This window comes from Patagioenas fasciata, chromosome 22 (genome assembly GCF_037038585.1).
Source record: "Patagioenas fasciata isolate bPatFas1 chromosome 22, bPatFas1.hap1, whole genome shotgun sequence".
Lineage (NCBI taxonomy): Eukaryota > Metazoa > Chordata > Aves > Columbiformes > Columbidae > Patagioenas > Patagioenas fasciata.
This window is the reverse complement of record NC_092541.1, coordinates 5,328,786-5,348,106: the sequence shown is the minus strand read 5'-3', so window position 1 is coordinate 5,348,106 and position 19,321 is coordinate 5,328,786. Positions and strand designations below refer to the sequence as shown.

Here is a 19,321-nt window from a genome sequence, read left to right as displayed (position 1 = left end):
CTGGGCACTGGGTTTTCTATGGAATATTTTTTCATGACCCAGTGCTCATGGGTACACCAGGGGAGAGTCCCCAGCTGTGATCTGCACATGTCCTCATGATGAGGGTCACATGGGTACAGACTGACACAGGTGTGCTCATGCAGGTCTGCAGGAAACCATGCAAAAATCTTTTTGTTCACAAAAAGCAAGGGCAACATCAACAACTGGGGACTCTGCTGAGGGGATTCCAGGAACAACATATGAAATAACTAGTCAAATGTGATCCTTGAGCATCTGGACCTGAGTATGACAGTGTTGCTCATTTCCTAGCATCTTTGCCACAAAGGAACCCACAGGAATGACCAAGGTTCATGTCATGTGTCTGCACAGGATGCCTCCAGCGCTTGTGCTGAAGCTTCTGCCTGCTCTGATGTGTGATCCCTCTGGAAAACCTCAGACCTTTCATCCCAGTACATACAAAAGCCTTCATATGGGAAAGCATGTGGCAGAATCCAGGAAATGAAATGGTGGCAGTACAGGAAACCAGGAATCATCTCCTAACATTAGCTGCTGTGTTTTACATTCATCATGAGCTTGTCAGAAAATTATTATTTCCACAAAGGGTACCTGAGCCTGAGGCGGTGCAGGACTCCTATAAAAGGCAACCCAACTCTCTGCTCTCTCATCCACTTTTCTTGCCTCCTTCTCCTTGGGAATCAGGTGAGTGTGAAGCCTCTTGTCCTCCTCCTTCAGGATCAGGTGTGTTTCCTAGATGTGTGTCTCCGCTGAAAGAGTCTGTCCTGGCTCTGGAGTGGGAGCTGCTTCTCATTGGAGAAGAAGGGAAGGGAAGGGAAGGGAAGGGAAGGGAAGGGAAGGGAAGGGAAGGGAAGGGAAGGGAAGGGAAGGGAAGGGAAGGGAAGGGAAGGGAAGGGAAGGGAAGGGAAGGGAAGGGAAGGGAAGGGAAGGGAAGGGAAGGGAAGGGAAGGGAAGGGAAGGGAAGGGAAGGGAAGGGAAGGGAAGGGAAGGGAAGGGAAGCTCTTCTGCAGAAGTAGGCTGGGACTTAGTTCAGGTGGCTTCTGGGATCTGAGATAAGCATCATACGATGGGCAAGAAGGTGTCTTGGCTCCACTGTGGTTGGGAGCAGTGCTGCTTCTCATGATCAAGCCCTCATGCTCTGCTTCGTCCTACACTGTCTCCCAGGTGACACTCTGTCCCAGAGACATGTCCTGCTGCAACCCATGCGTGCCCTGCCAGCCCTGTGGCCCAACCCCACTGGCCAACAGCTGCAATGAGCCCTGTGTCAGGCAGTGCCAGAGCTCCAATGTTGTCATCCAGCCCTCCCCCGTGGTGGTGACCCTGCCCGGCCCCATCCTCAGCTCCTTCCCTCAGAACACCGTTGTGGGCTCCTCCACCTCCGCTGCTGCTGGCAGCATCCTCAGCCGTGAGGGAGTTCCCATCAACTCTGGGGGCTTTGACCTCTCCTGCATTACCAGCCGCTACTGTGGCAACAGATGCCGACCCTGTTAAAGCTACTGGCAACATCCTTGGACAAGGACCTCCCAAAACCTTGGAACATGGTCCTTGAAATGAGATAGAGCTGCATGGCATTGTATTCCGAGCTTTGAACCAATGTTTCCTTCTTCCACTCATGTCACTCTCATTCTTTCCTCAGCTCGTTTTTTGTCTCCCTAGGCCAACCTAGTGGGCACCTCTCGGCCACCCTCCTTCTGGAGGAGAGGCAGCCTGTCTCTCTATAGGAGTTTCACCACATCCTTGTGACTGACACTGGTGCTCCCCATGAGCCACCTCCTTTTCTCCTTAAGACTCATTAAATTTGTGCTGCATTCAAGCCTGGGCCTTCGTGTCCTCCTTTGTTCTGACACAACTCTTTCAGTCTGCTCAGGAAAAAATTTGAAGGAAGGGGAGGGTGTGTCTCCCTGCAGTGAATTTTTTCTCTTGGAAACACAGTGAATCAATTTCATGGGATCATCAATTTCATGGGATCATCAATTAACTGTTTGGCATTGAGTCTGAGGGATGCTCAGCTTATTGTTTTTCTCACCCTTCCTAACCTTGCTTGGGCAAAGGCATTGTTATTTCTTACCCCACATTCTCTCCCATGCCACTCTTGATGAAATCTCCAACCATGGTCTGTATTAGACATAACAGGTACATTGGGCATTTGAAATAAACAATTAAAAGGAACCAATTAAGAATTCAATGAATCCAGGAATTACAACACATCCTAGTATGTGCAATGGATGCCTGCCACTCCATGGTAATGGTGATTTCTACGAGAGCAGAAGTGTTGGTCACAACTCTACCAGTTCCTTTCTGCTCTGGTTCACATCCACACCTCAGTCCAGGTATAGACAGACCTTTATCTAGGCTAAGTGTGTTCTCTCACTTAGAAACAAGGCTTGTCCATCTGAGAGCAATAGAAATAATAGATTTTACCCACCACAGTTTTGCACCTACAGTCTTCTCTGGGTTCTGATTATTTCTAGTCATGTACTGTGTCATGTTCCTGTGTAGCCTCATCTATATGTTCCTGCTCTGGCAGGCGCATTGGACTAGATGATCTCTTGAGATCCCTTGCAATCCCTAACATTCTGTAATTCTGTGATGGACACCAGAAACAAGCCATGAGAGGCAAAGGGCCACTGGATTGGGGAGAGCCCAACTTGCTGTGAGGATGTTCAATACACTGCTGCCATCTACCCAGTCACCCTCTGACTATAAAAGGTGGGATGGTGGCCAGGAAATCGGCCTTTAGACACTGGGCGTTGTCCTGGAGCTGCAGTAACCCATAGGGTCTTTGAGTTTACAGGAAGTGGTGACTCCAGCATGTAGCCTGAGTGTGGCTGATACCAATCCTAACTTGTGAATTATCTCAGCCTTGAAAGGAGGGTCAGTCTGCAGGATGACCTGGACAGGTTGGAGGATTTGGCTAACAAGAACCTGATGAAGTTCAACAAGGACTGCGCCTGGGACAATATACTCCAGGAGTGCAGCACAGGCTGGGATCTACCTGGCTGGGGAGCAGCTCTGTGGAAAGGGACCTGGGGGTTCTGATGGACAACAAGCTCAATATTATGAACAATGTGCTGCTGTGGCAAAGAAGGCCAACAAGATGCCCAGTTACATTTAATAGGGCATCACCAGTAGAGACAAAGAAATCATAATGATGCTCTACTCAGACCTTATCAGGCCAAATCTTGAATATTATCTTCAGTTTTGGTCTCCTCTATATGAAAAAATGTGGACAGGCTGGAAAGGGTCCCGAGAATTTCCACAAAGATAGTCAACGAACTAAGAAGCTGCAATACAATGAAAGCCTAAGAGAACCGGCTTTGTTCAGCTTTGAGAAACTTACGGAAGACCTAAGAACCACACTCCAATATTTTAAGAGTGCCTAGAAAGAAGATGGAGACTCCTTTTTCACAAGCAGTCACATGAAAAAGATGAGGGCAAAGGCTACAATGACAACCCGGTAGCATTCTGATTGGACAGAAGATGGAAATTTTCCATGATGAGAACAGGGAGACATTTGAGACATCTTCCCAGGGAAGTGGTGGATTCTGAAACACTGGACACATTTAAGATTGAGCTGGACAGGATGCTGGGCCATCTTGGCTAGCCTGTGCTTTTGCCAAGAAACGTTAGTGCAGGTGACCCTTGTGCTCCCTTCCATCCTGGTGTTTGATGGTGATGATGCAGATGCATGTCTAGAGAGCAGCTGGGCTCTGCCACATGCTGAAGGACTGTATGAGGTTCTTCTATCTCATCTTCCTGTGGCCTTATGTGTTGGGCATGCACAGCAGATCGAGTAAAGGAGGGAGAAGAATGAGAGACATGAGAGTGTGGATTGTCGCCAGGAATTGTTTCCCATTCGAACTCCTACCACCATTTGGAGCCATTTCCTCACTTCTGGCTATTGGCTGTGGATTGGCCATGAATGTCTTCTGCACTTCCAAGGGAAAGTGAACAAAAGAAAATGCAAATCAGGGAGTCCCACCACTCTCTTCTTCCAAATTTTTGTCTAATGGGACTGGCAGAAGTACCCAAGAATGAAGAAGGACCCAGAGGCTCAGGCTTAGATGCAGCACAATTTTAATGAGTCTTAAGAAGAAAAGGAGGTGTCTCACAGGGAATACCATGGGCAGTCACAGTGATAGTCCTGCAAGGTGTTGGTCTGCCTGCCCTGCAGAGGGATGGAGACCAACAGGTCCCAGTTAGTCTGGGTTTTGGAGACAAAACAAGTTGAGGAAAGAGAGACAGAGACAAGAGTGGAAGAAGGAAACGGTTCAAAGCTCTGAATGCAATGCCATGAAGCTCTATCTCATCTCAAGGACCATGTTCCAAGGTCTTGGGAGGTTCTTGTCCAAGGATGTTGCCAGTAGCTTTAACAGGGTCGGCATCTGTTGCCACAGTAGCGGCTGGTAATGCAGGAGAGGTCAAAGCCCCCAGAGTTGATGGGCACTCCCTCACAGCTGAGGATGCTGCCAACAGCAGCAGAGGTGGAGGAGCCCACAACGGTGTTCTGTGGGAAGGAGCTGAGGATGGGGCCGGGTAGAGTCACCACCACAGGAGAGGGCTGGATGACGACATTGGAGCTCTGGCACTGCCTGACACAGGGCTCATTGCAGCTGTTGGCCAGTGGGGTTGGGCCACAGGGCTGGCAGGGCAGGCATGGGTTGCAGCAGGACATGTCTCTGGGACAGAGGGTCACCTGGGAGACAGTGTAGGACGAAGCAGAGCATGAGGGCTTGATCATGAGAAGCAGCACTGCTCCCAACCACAGTGGAGCCAAGACACCTTCTTGCCCATCATATGATGCTTATCTCAGATCCCAGAAGCCACCTGAACTAAGTCCCAGCCTGCCTCTGCAGAAGGTCTTGCCTTCCCTTCCCTTCCCTTCCCTTCCCTTCCCTTCCCTTCCCTTCCCTTCCCTTCCCTTCCCTTCCCTTCCCTTCCCTTCCCTTCCCTTCCCTTCCCTTCCCTTCCCTTCCCTTCCCTTCCCTTCCCTTCCCTTCCCTTCCCTTCCCTTCCCTTCCCTTCCCTTCCCTTCCCTTCCCTTCCCTTCCCTTCCCTTCCCTTCCCTTCCCTTCCCTTCCCTTCCCCCATGACAAGCAGCTCCCAACCCAGGGCCAGGACAGACCCTTTCAGCAGAGATACACATCTAGGAAACACAGCTGATTTAGAAGGGGAGGAGAACAGGCTTCACACTCACCTGATTCCCAAGGAGCAGGAGGCGAGAGAAGTCGAAAGAGCAGAGAGTTGGGCTGCCTTTTATAGGAGCCCTACACTGGACCAGGCCCAGGGCCCCTGAGTGGAAGTAACAATTTTCTGACAAGCTCATGATGAATGTAAAACACACCAGTTAATGGTATGGGCTGTGTCCTGGTTTCCTGCACTGCCACCTTCTCTTTTCCAGGCTTATGACTTGTGTTTTCCCATATGAAGGCATCTTCTGTAAGTTTCAGGATGAAAGGAGTAGGCAGAAGATTAAGCTGAAGAGCTGGTGGCATCCTGTGCAGGCAGGTGATATGTACCTGGGTCATTCCTGTCAGCTTCTTTGTGGCAAAGTTGTCCGGAAATGGGCAATGCTTTTACATTTCACATCCATTTTCCAAGTACTGCCATTTGGGACTACTCTGATGGTTGCTCATTGTTTCACACAAATGGGGCGTTGGTGGGAGGCTTTGACACTACCACAACAGTGCTATCAGTACAATTTTTTTGGGCCCTGCCTTATTCCTCCCTGTGCACTTGCCAGAGGTCCTCAGAAAACAAAAGGATCAAGTCTAGGGCTCTGGGTTTCCTATGGAATATTTTATCTCCACCCAAGGCTCATGGATACTCCAGGGCAGAGTCCCCAGCTGTGACCTGCACATGTCCACATGATGAGGGTCACACGGGTACGGACTGACATGGGTGTGCTTATGCAGGCCAGCAGGAAACCATGCAAAAATCTTTATACTCATAGAAAGAAAGGAAAATGTCAGCAACTGGGGACTCTGCTGACGAGATTCCAGGGACCACATATGAAATAACCTCTCAAATGTGATCCTTGCGCATCTGGACCTGAGCATGACAGTGTTACTCATATCCTAACAACTTTGCCACAAAGGAACCCACAGGAATGACCAACACTCATATCACCTGCCTGCACAAGATGCACCAGCACCTGAGCTGAGTCTTCTGCCTGTACTGTCGTGTGTCACCTCTTGATATCCTCAGAGCTTTCATTGCACTACTTAGAGGACATATCATATGGGAAATCACGTGGCAGATGGCAGGAAATGAAAAGGTGGAAGTGCAGGAAACCAGGACACAGCCTATATCATTAGCCAATGTGTTTTACGTTCAACATGAGCTTGCCAGAAAATTATTACTTCCGCTCAGGGAGCCTGTGCCTGAGGCAGTGCAGGACTCCTATAAAAGGCAGCCCAATGCTCTGCTCTCTCATCGACTTCTCTTGCCTCCTGCTCCTTGGGAATCAGGTGAGCGTGAAGCCTCTTCTCCTCCTCTTCAGGATCAGGTGTCTTTCTCAATGTGTATCTCAGCTGATAGGGTCTGTCCTGGCGCTGGGCTGGAAGCTGCTTCTTATGGGTGAGGGAAGGGGAGAGAAGGTCTTCCACAGAGAGATGCTGGCACTTAGTGGAGGTGGCTTCTGGTATGTGAGATGGGCAGTGTATGCTGGGCTGGGAGGTATCTCAGCTCGACTGTGTTTGGGAGTAGTGCTGCTTCCCATGATCAGCTCCTCATGCTCTGTTTCCTCCTTTCCTCTCTTCCAGGTGACACTCTGTCCCAGAGACATGTCCTGCTGCAACCCGTGTCTGCCCTGCCAGCCCTGTGGCCCGACCCCGCTGGCCAACAGCTGCAATGAGCCCTGTTGCAAGCAGTGCCAGAGCTCCACCATCGTCATTGAGCCCTCCCCCGTGGTGGTGACCCTGCCCGGCCCCATCCTCAGCTCCTTCCCTCAGAACACTGTTGTGGGCTCCTCCACCTCTGCTGCTGTTGGCAGCATCCTCAGCTGTGAGGGTGTTCCCATCAACTCTGGGGGCTTTGACCTCTCCTGCATTACCAGCCGCTATTGTGGTAACAGATGCCGACCCTGCTAAAGCTGAAGGGAACACCCACGAGCAAGAATCTCACAAGACCTTGGAACATGGTCCTTGAAATTACATAGAGCTTTACAGCATTGCATTCGGAGCTTTGGACTGATGTTTCCTTCTTCTACTCATGTCTCTCTCTTTTTCTCTTTCTGTCTCCAAGGGCAGCCTAGTGGGTACCTCTTGGCCTCCCTCCTTCTGCAGGGCAGGCCCGACTCCCTGCAAGAGTTTCACCACATCCTTGTGACTGACCCTTTGAGCCACCTCCTTTTTTTCTTGAGACTAATTAAAGTTGTGCTGCATCCAACCCTGAGCCTCTGAGTCTTCCTTTGTTCTGAGGCAACTATTTCAGTGCGCTAAGGGAAAAATGTGGGGAAGGGGAATGTGGGACTTTTCTCAGCGGTTTGTCACTTGGACACACAGTAAATTATTTTCAGGGTTTCATCAATCAACTTTTTGGAGTTGAGTCTGAGGGATGCTCAGCTTAGTGGCTGTCTCACCCTTCCTGACCTTGCTTGGGCAAAAGCATTGTTATTTCTTACCTGACATTCTCTCCCCTGTCACACTTGATGAAATCTCCAACCATGATCTGTATTAGACTTAACAGATACTTTGGGATTTGAAGTAAGGAATTGAAAGGAAGCAATTAAGAGTTCAATGAATCCAGGAATTACAACAGATCCTATTATGTGCAATGGGAGTCCATCATTCCACAGCAATAGCGAGTTCCAGCAGAGCAGAACTGTTGGTCACAACTCTGCCATGTCCTTTCTACCCTGGTCCACATCCACACCTCAGCCTAGGTATTGTCAGACCTTTGTCTGGGCTAACTGGGTTCTCTCAGTCTGAAACAGGTGCTGATTTGTACATCTGACAGCAAACAACATAATAGATTTTACCCATCACATATTTGTTCGTTCAGTCTTGTCTGCGTTCTGATTACTTCTGGTCATGTCCTGGGCTGGCAAAGGAGAACAAGATACCTGTATTTGACCTCATTCCCCTGGGTTTCCCATCCCTCAAAAAGTGGGCACATGGCCCCATGTGCCATTATCTTCTCCATGTACATTCCAACCCTGATGGAGAATGGCCTCTGTTCTTTATCCTCCTCAGGTTTCAGTTGTGGTGACCTGGTATACAATCACTGTTGTGTGAAAAATAATGGAGACATTCCTTGTCCTTAGGAAAATCTTTTGTGTTGCTTGCTGGCTGGAGCAGTCATTCACATTTTTTACTGCCTTCCTGTTTATCACTGACTTCATGATCCTCTCAGTGATGTCTTTTAATTGCAATATCACCGTATGCAAACTTCTTCATTCCAACACTCCCATGAGAGAGAAAAATGTACTTGCAAACCCTGATAACATGGGCATTCAGATGCTGCTCATTGTCACACACATGGCACTTCCTCTGACCACAACAAAAAAAACCCACAGCTACACAGGTGGGATCCAATCCCCCAGACTCAGCTGTCACTAATCCTTATCCAGGAGCCACCAGCACTCCTGTGAATGTGCCTAATTAGACCAAAGGACTGGAGAACGTGTCCTCGGATGGTAGACTGAAGTTGTTTTGTCTTTTTCTCCCTGGAGAACAGAAGGCTCGAGGACACCTCATCACAGTATTCAAATACTTAAAGGGTATCTAGGAAAAGGACAGATGCTCTCTCATCACAAGGAACCAGGTGGACAACATAAGGTCCAGTGAGAACATGTATCACTGGGAGAGGATTCATTATGACAGATGATTTTTTTTTTTTTTTTTTATGTTAAGAACAATCCTTCACAGGAATAACCACCCAGGGATGTGGTAGAGACCCTGTCACTGGAAGTTTCCAAGACGAGATTGGAAAGGGTGATAGATAATCCAATCTAGTCTCTCTTGCCCATGAAAGATTGGATCAGATGATCTTCCAATATAAAATATTCTATAATTCTATGATCTCTCAGTGACATCCTTCAGTCATGATGTCACAATATCCTAACCACTCCACTGCACCACTGTCATCACTAAGGAAATCCTCATTCCAAAAGAGTTTATTACAATTGAGACTGACATTTTTGGCAGAGAAAATAGGATGTTGCATGGCCAATGTCCTCTTCATTTCCAAGACTTGTTCAACAAAAGAGAAAACTCTGCAGGCAGGGAATAGCAAAGAGGGACATGAACCTTTCAGCTTCTTCTCTAGAAGGACAATGAAGATCAATAGAAATGAGAACCCCAAAGTGCAGTCAGCAGGTCCATATAAGACTTCCATCTAGAGTGTCAGCTACATGTACCCAAAGGCATGTCTTGATTTTCTAGGTCTTTTAGATGACAGCTCTCTTGTGTGTGCACAGGCTCCATGCTGGGGTCCATTGCTTGGGCCCAGGGCAGAGCAGGACCATGGCACCATGCTGTGAACTTGCCTTCCTGGGCTTTGAACCAGTACTTTTCCACCCAGTGTACATGCCCAGACTGGTACTGTTCCCTGCAGATCCCTGTGTGGTGAGAGATGTCCTACCATGAGGGCACAGCCCTGTACTTTGTTGTGCCCATGTGGTTCCCAGAGGTGTGCATGTTCTCTTGCAGGACAGCTCTCAAAGTAAGGAGCAGTGGTGACATGAACACTCAGGTTGGCCCTGCCTCAGAGCTCTTGGGGGAGACCAGAAAGCTGAGTACTGGCAGGGTCAGCACTTGTGTATCAGCTACACTTGGGCTGGTGCCTGTCCTGTCTACTGGAAGTGCCCAGCACCCAGTGAGATGGGTAATGGTGGTGTCCCTGCCCTGAAGTGTGGACAGAAGAGCATGAGGGGAATCTCATGTTGTCCATGTGTCCCTGTGAGCCTGAGCCATCATTTTGAGCCCAACAGTGCCTCCGAGTTGTTTTTCTGCACACAGGACACCACGGATACCAGAGGGATGCCAAGATTTAGAGTAAAAGCCAGGACTGAGGGCCAAGATCTATAAAGATACATTCAAATATCATTTAAAAATATACCTGAATTTTGACATGAACAGTGAAAGCACAAATTCAGGGAAGATGGACACCAGAAACAAGCGATGAGAAGGCAAAGGGCCACTGGACTGGGGAGAGCCCAACTTGCTGTGAGGATGCTCAATACACTGCTGCCATCTACCCAGTCACCCTCTGACTATAAAAGGTGGGATGGTGGCCAGGAAATCGGTCTTTAGACACTGGGCGCTGTCCTGGAGCTGCATTGACCCACAGGATCTTTGAGTTCACAGGAAGTGGTGACTCCAGTATGTAACCTGAGTGTGGCTGATACCAATCCTAACTTGTGAATTATCTCAGCCTTGAAAGGAGGGTCAGCCTGCAGGATGACCTGGACAGGTTGGAGGCTTGGACATGCATGTCTTCTGCAGCTCTAAGGGAAAGTGAACAAAAGAAAATGCAATATAATGAAAGCCTAAGAGAACCGGCTTTGTTCAGTTTTGAGAAACTTACGGGAGACCTAAGAACCACACTCCAATATTTTAAGAGTGCCTAGAAAGAAGATGGAGACTCCCTTTTTACAAGCAGTCACATGCAAAAAACAAGGGGCAAAAGCTACAATGAACTCCTGGTAGCATTCTGATTGGACAGAAGATGGAAATTTTCCATGATGAGAACAGGGAGACATTTGAGACATCTTCCCAGGGAAGTGGTGGATTCTGAAACATCGAACACATCTAAGATTGAGCTGGACAGGATGCTGGGCCATCTTGGCTAGCCTGTGCTTTTGCCAAGAAACATTAGTGCAGGTGACCCTTGTGCTCCCTTCCATCCTGGTGTTTGATGGTGATGATGCAGATGCATGTCTAGAGAGCAGCTGGGCTCTGCCACATGCTGAAAGATTGTATGAGATTCCTCCATCTCATCTTCCTGTGACCATATGTGTTGGGCATGCACAGCAGATCGAGTAAAGGAGGGAAAAGAATGAGAGAGATGAGAGTGTGGATTGTCCTCAGGAATTGTTGTTTCCCATCCAAACTCCTACCACCATTTGGAGCCATTTCCTCGCTTCTGGCTATTGGCTGTGGATTGGCCATGAATGTCTTCTGCACTTCCAAGGGAAAGTGTACAAAAGAAAATGCAAAGCAGGGAGTCCCACCACTCTCTTCTTCCAAATTTTTGCCTAATGGGACTGGCAGAGGTATCCAAGAATGAAGAAGGACAGGAAGGCCCAGGATTGAATTCAGCACAACTTTAATGAATCTTAAGAAAAAAAGGAGGTGGCTTACATGGAGAATCATAGGCAGCCACAAGGATGTCGTTAAGCTCCAGTGTAGAGTCAGTCTGCCTGCTCTGCAGAAGGAGGGTCCCACTAGGCAGGTTTTGGGAGAATGGAACAGCAGAGGAAAGTGAGAGAGAGAGAGAGACAAGAGAGGAAGAAGGAAACATTGGTTCAAAGCTCTGAATGCAATGCCATGAAGCTCTATCTCCTTTCAAGGACCATGTTCCAAAGTCTTGCGAGGTTTTTGCCCGATGACATTCCCATCAGCCTTAGCAGGGTCGGCATCTGTTGCCACAGTAGCGGCTGGTAATGCAGGAGAGGTCAAAGCCCCCAGAGTTGATGGGAACTCCCTCACAGCTGAGGATGCTGCCAACAGCAGCAGAGGTGGAGGAGCCCACAACAGTGTTCTGAGGGAAGGAGCTGAGGATGGGGCCGGGCAGGGTCACCACCACGGGGGAGGGCTCAATGACGATGTTGGAGCTCTGGCACTGCCTGACACAGGGCTCATTGCAGCTGTTGGCCAGTGGGGTTGGGCCACAGGGCTGGCAGGGCAGACATGGGTTGCAGCAGGACATGTCTCTGGGGCAGAGGTTCACCTGGGAGACAGCGCAGGAGAAGGAAGCAGAGTATGAGGGCTTGATCATGAGAAGCAGCACTGCACCCAGCCGCAGTGGAGCCAATGAATGTCCTGGGCCAGCATAGTATACCATCTCACATCCCAGAAGCCACTTCCACTAAGTCCCAGCGTTTCTCTGCAGAAGACCTTCTCTCCCCTTCCCTCACCCATGAGAAGTAGCTCCCAACCCAGAGCCAGGACAGACCCTATCAGCTGACACACACAGTGAAGAAAGACACCTGATCCTGAAGGAGGAGGGCAAGAAGCTTCACACTCACCTGATTCCCAAGGAGAAGGAGGCGAGAGAAGTGGATGAGAGAGCAGAGATTTGGGCTGCCTTTTATAGGAGTCCTGCACTGCCTCAGGCCCAAGAACCCTTTGTGGAACTAATAATTTTCTGACAAGCTCATGATGAATGTAAACCACTCCAGCTAGTGGTATGGGCTGTGTCCTGGTTTCCTGCACTGCCACATTTTTATTTCCTGGATTCTGACACATGCTTTCCCATATGAAGGCTTCTCTAAGTGCTGGGATGAAAGGATCAAGGATTTCCAGAGCAAAAACACGTCAGCACAGGCAAAAGTGTCAGCCCAGGTGCTGCTGACATCCCGTGCAGACAGGTGAAATGCACCTGGGTCATTCTTGTGGGCTTTTTTGTGGCAAAATTGTCTGGAAATGGGGACACTTTTATGCTTCACATCTATTTCTGAAGGACTGCCAACTCTCTGTGAGGGTTGCTCATTATTTCACACACGTGGGTGGGTCCCTGCTGGGAGTGATTGACAATATAACAACAGTGCTCTCAGGAAATTTTTGGTGGGTTCCTTAGTCTCATCCGCTCTGTGGACTTGCCACAGGTCCTTAGGAAACATCAGGAGCATGTCCCTGTTTTTTCCCGGGAATATTTTATCTCCACCCAGTGCTCATGGATACACCAGGGGAGATTGCTCCACTGTGAACTGCACATGTCCTCATGATGAGGGTCACACAGGTACAGACTGACACAGATGTGCTCATGTGGCCTGCAGGAAACCATGCAAAAATCTTTATGCTCACAGAAAGAAAGGAAATTGTCAGCAACTGGGGCCTCTGCTGAGGAGATTCCAGGGACCACATATGAAATAACCTCTCAAATGTGATCACTGGGCATTTGGACATGAACATGACAGTGTTGCTCATATCCTAACAACTTTGCCACAAAGAAGTTCACAGAATTGACCCAGGTGCACATCACCTACCTACACAGGATGCCTCAATCTGATGTTTCTGCATGCGCTGACATGTGTCCCCCTGGAAATTCTTGGTGTTTTCATTGCTCAACTTACAAAAGCCTTCATATGGGAAAGCACTTGACAAATGCCAGGAAATGAAAAGGTGGCAGTCCAGGAAACCACGACACAGCTCATACCATTAGCTGCTGTGTTTTACATTCAACATGAGCTTGCCAGAAAATTATTACTTCCACAAAGAGTACCTGGGCCTGAGGCAGTACAGGACTCCTATAAAAGGCAGCCCAACTCTCTGCTCTCTCACTGACTTCTCTCGCCTCCTGCTTCTTGGGAATCAGGTGAGTGTGAAGCTTCTTCTCCTCCTCTTCAGGATCAGGTGTCTTTCCCCAATGTGTGTGTCAGCTGATAGGGTCTGTTTTGGCCCTGGGTTGGGCGCTGGGACTTAGTGGAGGTGGCTCCTGGCATTTGACCTGGGCAGTGTATGCTGGCCCAGGACGTGCCTTGGTTCCACTGTGGTTGGGTGCAGTGTTGCTTCTTATGATCAAGCCCTCATGTTCTGCTTCCTTCTCCTATGCTGTCTCCCAGGTGAACCTCTGTCCCAGAGACATGTCCTGCTGCAACCCATGCGTGCCCTGCCAGCCCTGTGGCCCAACCCCACTGGCCAACAGCTGCAATGAGCCCTGTGTCAGGCAGTGCCAGAGCTCCAATGTCGTCATCCAGCCCTCTCCTGTGGTGGTGACCCTGCCCGGCCCCATCCTCAGCTCCTTCCCTCAGAACACTGTTGTGGGCTCCTCCACCTCTGCTGCTGTTGGCAGCATCCTCAGCTCTGAGGGAGTTCCCATCAACTCTGGGGGCTTTGACCTCTCCTGCATTACCAGCCGCTACTGTGGCAACAGATGTCAACCCTGCTAAAGATGCTATCAACATCCTTGGGCAAGAACCTCCCAAGACCTTGGAACATGGTCCTTGAAAGGAGATAGAGCTTCATGGATTTGCATTCAGAGCTTTGAACCATTGTTTCCTTTTTCGTCTCCCATCTCTCTCTTTTCTCTACTCTTTCTGTCTTCCAAGCCCAGTCTAGTTGAGACCAGCAGCCTCCCTCCATGTTCGGGGCAGGCAGACTTATACCCTGCAGGAGTTTCACTACTTCCTTGTGGCTGCCCACGGTGTTTCTTGTGAGCCACTTCCTGTTCTTCTTGAGTCTCATTAAAGTTGTGCTGCAAAAAGGCATGGGCCTTTTTTGTCCTCCTTTGTTCTGAGGCAAGTGTTCCAGTCTGCTCAGGGAAAAAGGTGGAGGAAGGGGAGGGCTTGACTCTCTGTAGCGGATTTTGGTTTTTGCCTTTTCCCTTGGAGCTGCAGAAGACATTGATGGCTGCTCCACAGCCAATGGCCAGAATTGAGGAAATGGCTCCACAGGGTGTCAGGAGTGGGGCTGGGAAATAGCAATTCTTGTTGACAGCCCACAGTCTCATATCTCTCATTCCTTTCCCTCTGTCACGTGATCTAGTGTTCATGGCCAGCAATACATGGGCATATGTAGATGCGATAGGTACCTCATACAGTTCTTTAACACCTGGCAGGGTTCAGCTTCTCTGCAGATGGGAAGGATTGATGTAAATCACAAGTTAGAACTGGTGTCAGCCACATTGAAGCTACACAATGTGAACTGAACATCCTTTTGGGCCACCACAGCTCCACGACAGTGCCCAATGTCCGAGGATGCATTTTCTAGCTATCATCCCACTATTTATAGGTGGAGGGTGACTTGGCAGATAGCAGCATTGTACAGAGTATCCCTACAGCAGCTTTGGCTCTCTGGAGTCCAGTGACCCACCTGCCTCCTCATGGTTTGTTTCAGGTGTTCACCTTCCCTGAGTTTGTGCAAATGGTATTTGACTTCACTGTTTATGTCAACATTTAGGTGTGTTTTTCAATGATACTTGAAAATACCTTTATAGGTCTTGGCCTCCAGCCCTGGGTAATACTTTAAATTGTTACATCTCTTATGTATCCCTGGTCTTCTGAGTGCAGAAAAGGAAATCCTGATTGCTTTGCTGGCCTCAAAATAACAGCTCAGGCACACAACACCCCATGGACGACGTGAAGTTCCCCTCATGCTCTTCCCTTCTTCAGAGCAGAAACACAATCTTTGTCCATCTCACTGGGCACTGGTCACCTTCCACAGTACAGGACAGGCACCTATCCAAACAGAATACAAACACTTGTGACGATCCTATCAGTACTCATCTTCCCTGATTTCCCAATTGCTCTGAGGCAGGGCCAGCCCGAGCTCTGCTCACACCACCACTGCTCCTCAAATGCAATCCAGGGTCTTCCCAGATCTGCAGTCTTGGCTAATTCTGTCTACAGAATAGTCCTCCAAGGCCCACCCCCCACACGCCACTCCAGGAAAATTGCAAAATTAGAGTCTGGGGTCTCCCCATTCTTCATTGGATATATTAATTTTCATCAGATGGGCCATCAAAGTCCTGAGCTCCAGTTTCTATTTTGCACCTGCAGCTATAGAAAGATAAGTTCTTGGTAACAGCCAAAACATTATTCTTTTTCTCATCTTCTGTTAGGTAGAGTTCTGTTCCTTTATTTATCTGTGGAAATGTAGGTCCCCTTATCTTCTACCTTGAAGACCCTGAGTCCTCTTTTAGTTCACAGAGCAGAAAGTTCAAAGGTTCACAGCTTGCAGAATTTATGTTAAGTAAACTTACTAAATGAATTCTATATAAGCAGTTTCTCAATAAATTCTTTGATAGTAATATAATAAAAAATTTGATAAGCTAAGGCAGTCTGTTCCCTAACACCCCTGATCCTCCTTTTCTCCAGATTAAGTAACCCCAGTTCCCTCTATAATGTAGACTGTGTGTGGAGATGATTTTATCATGTGTGATTAGGAAGAGGAGAGAACACTGCTAATGTCTTTGCACAGGGCAGCTAAGTTATGGTGAGACACCCACTAATATGAGCATCCTTCTGGAGCACTTAGTTCGTTTCTGAATACATGAAATCAATTTACCATGCTGTCAAGTGAAGGACCCATAGGTGTCTGTTTGTCTTCAGGGGAACCAACCTGACATGGGTTGGATGTAAATCTGTCCCTTAAGGGTTTGTCTCATTCCTGAGACAATTCTGGTTCATCTTTACAGACAGGCTGGAAGATGCAACTTTACACAAAACACTCTGATCTCCTTGTGGAGAAGCAGAAGGCGGCAGTGGGAATGACCTTACTTTCTCATCCCTTGCAGAGATCATTTCAGTTTCCACGTGTAACAGTGACCAGGCACAACTCTTCTGATCATCAATGAGAAGATGTGCTCAGCGATGGGAATGACTGCAAAGAGAAGCGGGGTTATCCAGGTGTGAAACTTGCTCACTGAGAGGCACTACCAGGAGCATCTATGTAGTTTGTTTTTCCTATAGATGTTAAGACATAAGACAGTTGAGGCTTGGGAACTGCTTCTGATCCATGGGATGCTTAAAAGGGTTTCAAGAATTCCATTGCATTTTGTCTTCGATCACAGGACGGACAAATGTCTGTCTGCAATGGCAGAAGTTCATCATGCCTTGGACATGGGAGAGCTGGATGTTTTGTAAGAGGCCAAAAGAGCTCAGGATCCTTAGCAAGAGGATGACAGCGGCTGAGGAAAAATGGGATGCTACTTTAAAAATAGCCTGGAGTGAGGTGAAAAACCCTGGAAAGCATGAGGGATTAATAGAAAGAAAAGAGATTTCCTGAAGCTAAAAGTATGCAAGGATTGGAAAGTATGTGCACTGGATAACTAAGTGTGATACAGGAAAGCAGCAGCTGATATCTTAGTGTCTGTCGAGGGTTAAGATTGCGGGGTGAACAATCAAACCCTGGCAGATGTACTGTTAACCTCCTCTCCCCCCCACTTCCCCCTTTTGCCCCTCCCTCTCCCCGCTTCCCACTCAGGACAGGCAATTGGGACGGAAAGAAGGACAGAGAGAAGAGAGTTGGAAAAATTAAAGATGTTTTACTAATGCTACTAATAAGAATAGAGAAAATTATACAAAATATACAAAACCAATCTTGAAAGTCTCAGCAACTGCAGAGGCAGCACCCAAAGTCCTGGATTAGACTCTGTAGCCAACCGGAGCTGGATTCAGTCTCTCACTAGGCCTCAATTCACAGGGACCACTAGCAAGGTCCTCTCCTAATGTCGGCCATAAGCAGAAGGGAAGGAAAAAGGGAAAAGGGACGAGATCCTCGTGATCTCCCACTTTTCTATGAAGTACTCACGTGAATGGAATGTTATACACTATTGGTCAGTCTCTCAGTCACCAATTTCTCATTGCCCCTCTCGCGAGATGTCCATCCGTGCTTATCAATAAGTTTGCATTCCATTGCTAGGTTTACCAAAACATGTGTCTGGTTCTCCAGGAAAATGCAGCTAATATGAAGGCTTCAGCTGACAGGCAAAATTCACTAAAGGAGAAACTTGTTTTTTAACAAAACCACGACAGTGTCTCACCTTCTCAAGAATTTGGGTTCACTCTGGCCAGTCACAGTAGCTTTGGGATGCAGTAGCAGGCACATGTCAGGGAATAAAGCAAACATGTAGGAAGATTGCCTTGGAGATTTAGAGGGGAAAATAAAAAGATATTTTGAATGTTTGCTTTCTTCAGATTCAGAACACAGTTAAATTTGTTATTTCTCCTCATACTGCATTTCTCTGATGATTCACATGAGTGAAAGAACAGCCAGACCTCTTCACGTTGTTTTTTTATTCACAGTATAAATACTATTAGCCTGCCTCATTCACATATGTAGTGTTTTCCAAAAACTGAATACAATTTAACAACAGAAGAGCTAAAGTCACCACTGAGCTGTCTAGGAATAAAAATACAAACACTGAAGTGTCAGATAACTTTGCCATGGATGCCAAGCCCCACTCCACTCAATGTCAGCAATAAATTCACAATAGTCTCTCCCTGCACCCTGGCTTGAGTATGCTGGCCCCCCGCTTTCCTCCCCAGCTCCTTTCATTTGGTTCCCTCTTGCTTCAGCCAACAAATCTTCTCATCCAGAATCAAGAGCAAACTCTGAAAATGGGCTACCCATCACTAGCATGTAGCCACAAATTACCAAGATTCTCAGAGCCTTGAGTGAAGCCCAGTGTCCTGAGTCCAACTCCAGCTCAGACATAGTGGCCCATGAGGCTTTGGACTTCTGTCAAAACACAAGTTAGGAAGCACTGTCCAGCATTCCTATGTTCCCTGCTTTGATTCAGTCTATTGTTTTCTCTTAGGGCTGGGAAAAGGCATCAGGCATTGCCCTTTGTGCCCACAGCTTAGCTTACCAGACCTGGCATGATTTCTCCCAGGGAGAAGAAGTAGCAATATCTCCTGATCTAGAGAAAGAAGCATTAGATGAATGGAGAGGAGTAATCAGAGCACAGTGACAAAGTTCATCTGCATGTGCAGTGGTGTTCGGTGTCCCAGAGACAGACTCCTCAGGCAGCTGCTCCAGTGAAGGCATGCAATCATGATTCATAGTCCACTAATACATAAATGCAATGGCTCTGTGTGTGCGTTTTTGTATGTTTGCTGATATAACTATATATATTTTTGAAACATAATATTTTTGAAGCTTCAAAACATAAAAGTTACTCAAAACTCTTGACTCAGCGTGAATACTGAAGAGCAATAACACCCACCTTCTGTTAGGATGCCCCAGAGGGGAGCTGAGCTGTGCCCCAGCTTCCAGCTTCCTGCTCTTCTGCTGCTCAGAGCCTCTGGACAACATCCTGTAGTGCCTGGACCCTGTGTTGGGATAAGGACACCTTCAGGGGGATGAGGGACCTGGGTACTTGCTGCAAAGTTATATTCTGCTTCCAGTTTCCTGTCACATTGGTGGGCTTCATGCAAATCAAAGGTGGAAGGCAGGGCATCCTGGTTTTTGCTGGGATAGAGTTAATTTTCTTCCTAGTATCTGCCATGGTGCCGTGTTTTGGATTTGGTATGAGAAGAATGTTCGTAATACACTGATGTTTTAGATTTCACTAAGTAGTGCCTACAGAAAGTTGAGGACTTTTCAGCTTCTCATGTCCTGCCAATGAGGAGGCTGGAGATGCAGAAGAGGCTGCATCACCCAGGACAGCTGACTGAAACTGGCCGAAGGGATATTCC

General features: G+C 48.0%; 4 protein-coding genes and 1 pseudogene across 5 annotated transcripts; 3 read left to right on the top strand and 2 right to left on the bottom strand.

The window, feature by feature from the left end:
• The first annotated feature begins 567 nt into the window (after positions 1–567).
• Positions 568–1,506, top strand: LOC136111682 (feather keratin Cos1-1/Cos1-3/Cos2-1-like). Its single transcript, XM_065856006.2, has 2 exons — positions 568–699; positions 1,180–1,506. Exons 1-2 carry the CDS (start codon positions 568–570, stop codon positions 1,504–1,506), a joined length of 459 nt encoding a protein of 152 aa, XP_065712078.2.
• Positions 1,507–4,384: 2,878 nt separating this feature from the next.
• Positions 4,385–6,231, bottom strand: LOC136111667 (feather keratin Cos1-1/Cos1-3/Cos2-1-like). Of its 2 annotated transcripts, none has more exons than XM_065855986.2 (2): positions 6,160–6,231; positions 4,385–4,723 (listed from the first exon to the last, which is right to left on the bottom strand). In XM_065855986.2, exons 1-2 carry the CDS (start codon positions 6,229–6,231, stop codon positions 4,385–4,387), a joined length of 411 nt encoding a protein of 136 aa, XP_065712058.2. The 2 variants fall into 2 exon arrangements, with proteins under 2 accessions (XP_065712058.2, XP_071674074.1); XM_071817973.1 differs by lacking the exon at positions 6,160–6,231 and adding an exon at positions 5,213–5,341 and having other exon boundaries at positions 4,385–4,711.
• Positions 6,232–6,335: 104 nt separating this feature from the next.
• Positions 6,336–7,106, top strand: LOC139829611 (feather keratin Cos1-1/Cos1-3/Cos2-1-like). Its single transcript, XM_071817972.1, has 2 exons — positions 6,336–6,485; positions 6,780–7,106. The coding sequence occupies exons 1-2, from the start codon at positions 6,336–6,338 to the stop codon at positions 7,104–7,106; spliced, it is 477 nt and encodes a 158-aa protein (XP_071674073.1).
• Positions 7,107–11,583: 4,477 nt separating this feature from the next.
• On the bottom strand, positions 11,584–12,340 carry LOC136111666 (feather keratin Cos1-1/Cos1-3/Cos2-1-like; annotated as a pseudogene).
• A 1,025-nt stretch (positions 12,341–13,365) lies between these two features.
• LOC136112013 (feather keratin Cos1-1/Cos1-3/Cos2-1-like) lies at positions 13,366–14,071 on the top strand. Its single transcript, XM_065856495.2, has 2 exons — positions 13,366–13,497; positions 13,745–14,071. The coding sequence occupies exons 1-2, from the start codon at positions 13,366–13,368 to the stop codon at positions 14,069–14,071; spliced, it is 459 nt and encodes a 152-aa protein (XP_065712567.2).
• The last annotated feature ends 5,250 nt before the right edge of the window (positions 14,072–19,321 follow it).